The sequence below is a fragment of the Bison bison genome, unplaced genomic scaffold (assembly GCF_000754665.1).
Source record: "Bison bison bison isolate TAMUID 2011002044 unplaced genomic scaffold, Bison_UMD1.0 scf7180017864260, whole genome shotgun sequence".
In the NCBI taxonomy this organism is placed as follows: domain Eukaryota; kingdom Metazoa; phylum Chordata; class Mammalia; order Artiodactyla; family Bovidae; genus Bison; species Bison bison.
The window spans coordinates 9332323-9338956 of NW_011494832.1; the positions used below are offsets into that span (position 1 = coordinate 9332323).

At 46.6% G+C, this 6634-nt stretch overlaps 2 protein-coding genes across 2 annotated transcripts in view; one reads left to right on the plus strand and one right to left on the minus strand.

Moving 5' to 3' along the window:
- The window catches only part of SEMA3D (sema domain, immunoglobulin domain (Ig), short basic domain, secreted, (semaphorin) 3D), a 230218-nt gene that overhangs the window by 202661 nt on the left and 20923 nt on the right, over window positions 1-6634 (minus strand). The gene's annotated exons all lie outside the window — the stretch shown is intronic.
- Window positions 3556-6345, plus strand: LOC104994566. The gene is given in 3 exon segments (XM_010848196.1): window positions 3556-3787; window positions 4266-4498; window positions 5671-6345. Coding segments are annotated over 3 exon segments (1080 nt in total). The 3' UTR covers window positions 6286-6345.

The following is a 6634-nucleotide window of genomic DNA, read 5'->3' on the forward strand; positions in this document are numbered from 1 at the left end:
CCCCCCACCATGGAAGAGCCCCAGGGCTCGTACCTAGACTCTCCATTGCCTAAAAGAATACCCTAATTATCTGTGTAACTAAATAGAATCATAAATTCTATTATGCTTATTGGGGTATGACCACAGGCCTATTGATAATTGTCTACTGTTAACTACCTAGGCTTAAGGCATGCAAATCATGGATTTAAGGTATATGAATCGCAGGTTAACTTTGGGGAGGTGGGTTTGAGCACATATACTTAGGGTATATGAGGTTTTCACAAAAACTGGTCGGGGTCCTTGGCTAAGAGGAGATTCTGCCTTGGGCCCACTGGTGTAATAAATCACACTCCACTATCTGCATTGTCCTTCTGAATGAGTTTGTTTCCCAGAACGCGTGGCTACAACATTTGGTGCATGGGCCAGGAAACTCCTCACTTTGAGGAGACAAGTCCCATTTGGGACTACTCTGAGGCCTTGCGACACAAATCTTCTAGAAGGAGGAAGGCGCCTCGCCCTTCTGGAAGGATTCTGCTTCTCAGTGCCTGGACCTTGCATGTTAGCAGGTGGTGGGCGGCAGCAGAGTAACTGAGCGCTCAGATGAGGAGGAACCCACCTGGCAGGGTGGAAGAGGGGGCCTGATCAGCCCCCTGGGAGGGACTAGAAGGGGCACAGACCCACAGGAGCCTGGAATAGACAGGTGGCAGCGATTGCTTGGTACACAGGTCGACGAGCGTGTTAGGGCTTAGAAAGGAAATTTGTGAAGGTCATTTAGGAGGTGGTGTCCATGCCATCTTGGGGAAAATTATTACCAAGCTATCACCAGGGGATTTTTAGGATAGGCAGGTAGCAGTGATTGCTTGGTACACAGGTTGAAGAGCATGTTAGGGCTTAGGAAGCAAATTTGTGAAGGTCATTTAGGAGGTGGTGTCCATGCCGTCTTGGGGAAAATTATTACCAAGCAATCACCAGGGGATTTTTAGGAGAAGAAACTTGGTCCTTGTGTGCTCGTATTCTATCCTCCCCCAGGCGGTGTCCCATCTGCAGTGAAATTCTTGTCCCCCTCGGAATTGTCAGGCTAGAAGGAGCAGAATACATAAGTGAGTATGAATAGGCTTTTCCGAAGATGGCCTAGGACGTGGGGTATTTAACCCATCTGTGTTTTCATCTGCACATCTTGGTGGATCAAGTCCACCAAGGCAGAACGGACTTTAAAAGTTAAGGGAGAAACAGTCTTGGACCATGTGGTGTTCTGGTTCGGCTGTGCTGACTGGCGGGTGAAGACACACCGATCCCCCTTCTCCCTCTGGGATCTAGCAGGTAAGGCTCTTCTCACCCCATTTAAGAAGGAGGCGGAATGGCAATTTAAGTGTTTCATTGAGTGGAAATATCAGAAGTACATAGGGTACTGAGAACTTCGTAGACAGAATGAAAAGGAAAAGTAGAAGAAGGTACGAGAAGGTAAGCAAGATGCGGGGGGGAAGTGAATCTAAGGCAACTGTATTGGAGTGCATGATTAAAAATTCAAAGAAGGGATTTGGAGGAGACTATGGGGTGAAGATAACGCCTAACTGCCTCCACATACTCTGTGAGGTCAAATGGCCCCCTATGGGAGTAGGATGGCCACCAGGGAACAACATGAACTTAAAAATAATAGAATCAGTCTATACAGTAGTCACAGGAGAGCCAGCACACCCAGATCAAAATCCACATATGACTCATGGCTAGGGTTAGCTTAAGACCCTCCTACTTGGATAAGGTTCTGTATTCCAGAAGGGAAAGAGGAAAATATTAATGGCACAAAAATTGATGATAAAAAAGGAAATTCTACAGGATTTTGATGGGGATGACCTGACCCCTACCCCATACTAGATAATGACACGCCTGCCTCCCAGTGCTCCACCAGGACCGGAGGCCACCTTACTGCCCAATCCAGGGCCAGGTGAAGTTCCTGCAGCAGCCTCTGCTCTTCCACCAGCTCTGCCAGAGATCGTAGAGGCTCCAATCCCAGAGATGGAGACCTCAGGTCAATGCCCCAGAATTCCATCTCAGCCAGACCTCCTAGATTGTATCCACCTCTCTCGGTGAGTACTGATGGGAAGGGGGAAGAAAACACAGCAATTCAACAGAGGCTTTGCTCCAGGGAAAGGGGGAAAGAACCCCACTACAGATGCCCCTCAGAGAGCTACAATAGCCTCTGGTTCAGGATGCATGGGGCACTACCATCAGCCCCCTGTAGCCTAGTATTACCAGCCATTTTCCTCTATGGTATATTAAACTGGCAGAGACACGCTCCACCATACTCAGGGGAGCCACAAGCCATGATTAGGCTAATGGAGACTATTTTTTGAACCCTCCACCCTACATAGGGTGACATAATCCAACTACTAGTCTCCCTTTTCAGCACTGAGGAAAGACACAGAATCCTAACTGAGGCCAAAAAAAAAAAAATGGTTAAGAGAAATGGCACCTGAGGGTACTGCAAACCTGCAATGGTGGGTAGAACTAGCCACCCCCGATGAGAGGCCCAATTGGGACTGTAACACAGAGGAAGGGAGGGGCTACCTGGAGAGATATTGGGCGGCTATTTCACAAGGCCTCAAGAGGGGGGCCCAAAAAGCTATGATTATTGCAAAACCCTCCGAAGTGATTCAAAGGGAAAGCTAATCACCCTCTGAGTTCTGCAAAAGACTGTGCGAGGCCTATAGACTTTATACGCCAATAGACCCAGCCAGAGGCTGCTGGGTCTCAGATGGTGATAAGTGCAGGCTTTGTGTCTCAAGCCTACCCCGAAAATGCCAGATGGTGGGGACACCAGGTGACTCATGAATTTTTATACATCCTTGAATGCCCAGTACCTTTGTTGGGAAGCAACTTGCTAAATGGAGGCACAAGTGACCTTTCCCCCAAACGAAAGACTCACTCTTCGAGTGGGATCAACCACCTATTTACTCTTCTCGATAATCCCTCAAGATGAATGGAGGTTGCAGGATCTCCCAGAAGGGAAATCGGACGAGAGAGAGAGAGTTAGCCAAACAGTCAAGAGAGAGTTAACCCAACAATTCCCTGAGGTCTGGGAGGAAGACAACCCCCTCCCCGCCAAGGCTTGCAAAACAAGTCCCACTGGTAATAGAATTCAAACCCAGTACAATTACATCAGCACCCGCCTTGGGCCTGCCAGACCTATATAAGCTGCTTACTCTTTACCTGACTGAAAAGGACAAGGTGCCTATAGGACTGTTGTCCCAGACTGTGGGGACATGGGACAGACCCATGGCTTATCTCCTGAAATGGCTGGACAGTGTTGCCACTGGGTGGCTGGGATGCTTACGGGCAGTTGCTGCAGTTACCTTACTGGTCCGGGAGGCAACCAAGCTGACTTTGGGCCAAGATTTGATCATAAAAGTCCACATGAGGTCAACACTCTCTTACGAGGGGACCCCCATAAATTGCTGTCAACATCTCGGATTACTCAATACCAGGGACAGTTATGTGAGAACCCCTATGTTACTACTAAGCCTTGCCAGGCCCTGAATCTGGTCACTCTCCTTCCTGTGAGAGGAGGTGGGCCCTCACATGATTGCAAGGAAATATGCCAGCAGACCTGACTCGAGAGACCAGCCAATCCTGGACCCAGATTTGGTCCTGTACACCAATGGCACCAGCCTGGTGAAACAAGGACAACAACTGTCAGGATATGCAGTAGTCATGGAAGAAACCATCGTAGAGGCTAGCTCTCTCCCATCACACTCGTCCACTCAATGGGCCAAACTATATGCTCTAATCCAGGCCCTCCAGTTGTCAAAAGGTAAGAAGACAAAACATTTACACAGACTCCAGGTATGCTTTTGCCACACTACAGGGCTCTGTATAAGGAGAGAGGCCTTTTGACAGCTAGTGAAAAAGATAGTAAAAATAAGGAAGAAATTAAGACCCTATTAGATGTTGCCTGGAAACCAGAAAGGGTTGCAGTCATACACTGCTGAGGATATCAAAAAGAGGATACCCCCTGGGCTTGGGGAAACAGATTGGCAGGTAAGACCGCTAAACAGGCAGCTGAGGGCTTGGGGGTGACCAGTGAGGGCTTATTAAAGCTCTCATATTGGTGGAGCTGCCTGAGCTAACGCTGGACTCTCCAAAATACACTGAACCCTGAAACCAACTACTCAAAGCAGAAGGGGCCATCAAGACTGAAAAGGGATGGTGGGAATTGACAAGTGGTAAATTATTGGTACTGGAGGAGCTGGCACCCACTCTGATAAGCCAAACACAAGTGACCTTCCTAGGCCATGACAAACTGGAAGAGCTAATTCGAAAATATTTCTTGGTTCCCCGCCTCTCGTCCCTATGCAGGACAGAATCTCAGGACTGCACTGCCTGCTCACAGGTCAAAGCTGCCTCTCAGCACAGACAGAAATCTCCGGGGATTCAGCTAAAAGGCATGCTGCCCATTCAACACCTGGAAGTGGATTTCAACAGAATGAAACCTCACCGACATCACCACTACCTGCTGGTCATGGTATGTATGTTCTCAGGATGGGTAGAAGCTTTTCCTACCCGGCCTGAAAGAGCATCAGAAGTAGCCCGGTGCCTGCTTAGGGAGATAGTTCCCAGATTTGGATTTCCTACCAGCACTGGATCAGACAATGGTCTGGCTTTCATAGCTGATTCAGTATAAGTAAGCAAAACTTTAAACATCAAGTGGAAATTACATACAGTATATAGGCACCAGAGTTCTGGGATGGTGGCAGGAACCAACCAGACACTTAAAGAGACACTCTCCAACTGGATCATAGAGACTGACTGCTCCTGGGTGGACTTGTTTCCGACGGCTCTGCTCAGACTCAGGATGACCCCATGGTACCATGGCTCTTCTCCGTACGAAATTGTGAATGGGAGGCCCCCTCCCATAATAAAACAGATGTCAACCAATTTGCCTCAGGTAAGGGGAGAGGAGATTTCACAGCAGATGGAACAACTGGGTAAGGTAATAAATCAGGTAACTAAGTTTGTACAAGAAAGGGTGCCATTCCCCCTTGGAGAACAGATTCACGAATTTGTGCCTGGGGATCAGGTGTGGTCAAGGACTGGAAACACAACTCCTTGGCTCTACATTGGAAGGGTCCATATACTGTTGTTCTTACCAGCTCTATGGCAGTTAAAGTTGCAGGTGTCATTCCCTGGATCCACCACATGAAGGTGAAGAGAATATACCACGCAGACCCAGAAAACACTTAGTGGACTGTGCAGAGGGACCCCACTAACCCTCGAGAGATTAAGATCATCCTTAAGAAGGAAAAGAAGATCCTGGATGAGCCCCTTCAGGATGAAGCTGAATAATCAACTCCTGCTGCTTGGCCTCATCAACGTGATTTTGAATTTAACTTCTGTTTCACCTTAGGAAAATGTTTTCATCGCATGGGCACATTCCTACGCGGGCTTCCACAACACCTCTAACTGCTGGTTATGTGGGGCTATGCCTCTGTGATGGATGGACTTCCTTGGTGGGTGTCACTGCTCTGCCAAGATTTTAAACCACTCTGCTCTTTTCTGGGATGACAAAAAGAGACTTTCCTTTCTCTTGTCAATCATAATCTCTCCCTGCTCTCGGTAAGCCAGACCTAGAGTCAACAGACTTGAGTCATGGGGTTATGTTTGATGTAAACACCAGTTTCATAGAAGTAACAAAAGCCTAACCTACAACAAGCCCTGGTAAATCTACCTTATTTACATGCTAGGTGGACAAGGTCTGTGTTTCAATGGTATGAGTATATTGCTGCCTTATTCATACCTTCTACAGGCACAACAGATACTATGATTAAATTAGAATCCTTGAAAAATTACACAAAACAGGCCTTCCTAGATAGTGCTAAAGCCATCCAAGCCTTAAATGAAGAACAAATCCTAATGAAAAAAGTGGTAATTCAAAATAGAATGGCTTTGGACATGCTCACAGCTGCTCAAAAAGGGAACTGTGCTATAATTAAGGTTGGATGTTGTGTATATATTCCTGATTTATCTGGCAATGTATCAGCTGCTTTAGATGACATGAAAAATCAGGTAAAAGCAACGTCAAATGAAAACATTCCTTTCTGGACTTCGGTCCTATCTTGGGTGAAGGGTGATTGGTGGAAAACTATATTAACCATTGTTACAGTTGCCTTGATAGTTCTGCTTTGTGGACCCTGAATTTTACAATGTTTTATGAACTTTGTAACCCAAAGGACTGCGTTGTTCTCCCAAATTGACGGTCAGAGAGCCAGGGTGCAATATATGCCTATGAGTGGTGCTCATACTATGAGTTAAGAGCATCAAGAGTGGGGAATGAAGGAGGAAGCAGACAGAACAGGCTCCATCTTGAAAGCAGGACCCCATCTTGGGCTTTACCTGATGACCTCCCCATAGGTGGCTCCCCAGTGCCCTTTATCTTTCTTCTGTCATTAGTTGAAGAAAGTATTTAAGGTGTGACCTTGGCCTGTTCTGTTGAGTTACCTCAATTTTCCTAGATATCGTCCATGTATACAGGAGGTATGCATGTTATTAAACTTGTTTTTCTTCTGTTAGTCTTTTTATTATTATATATATATGCATGTATGTCTATCATGCAACATGTTACTCCTTTAGTATGTTTTATATATATATATACATATACTGT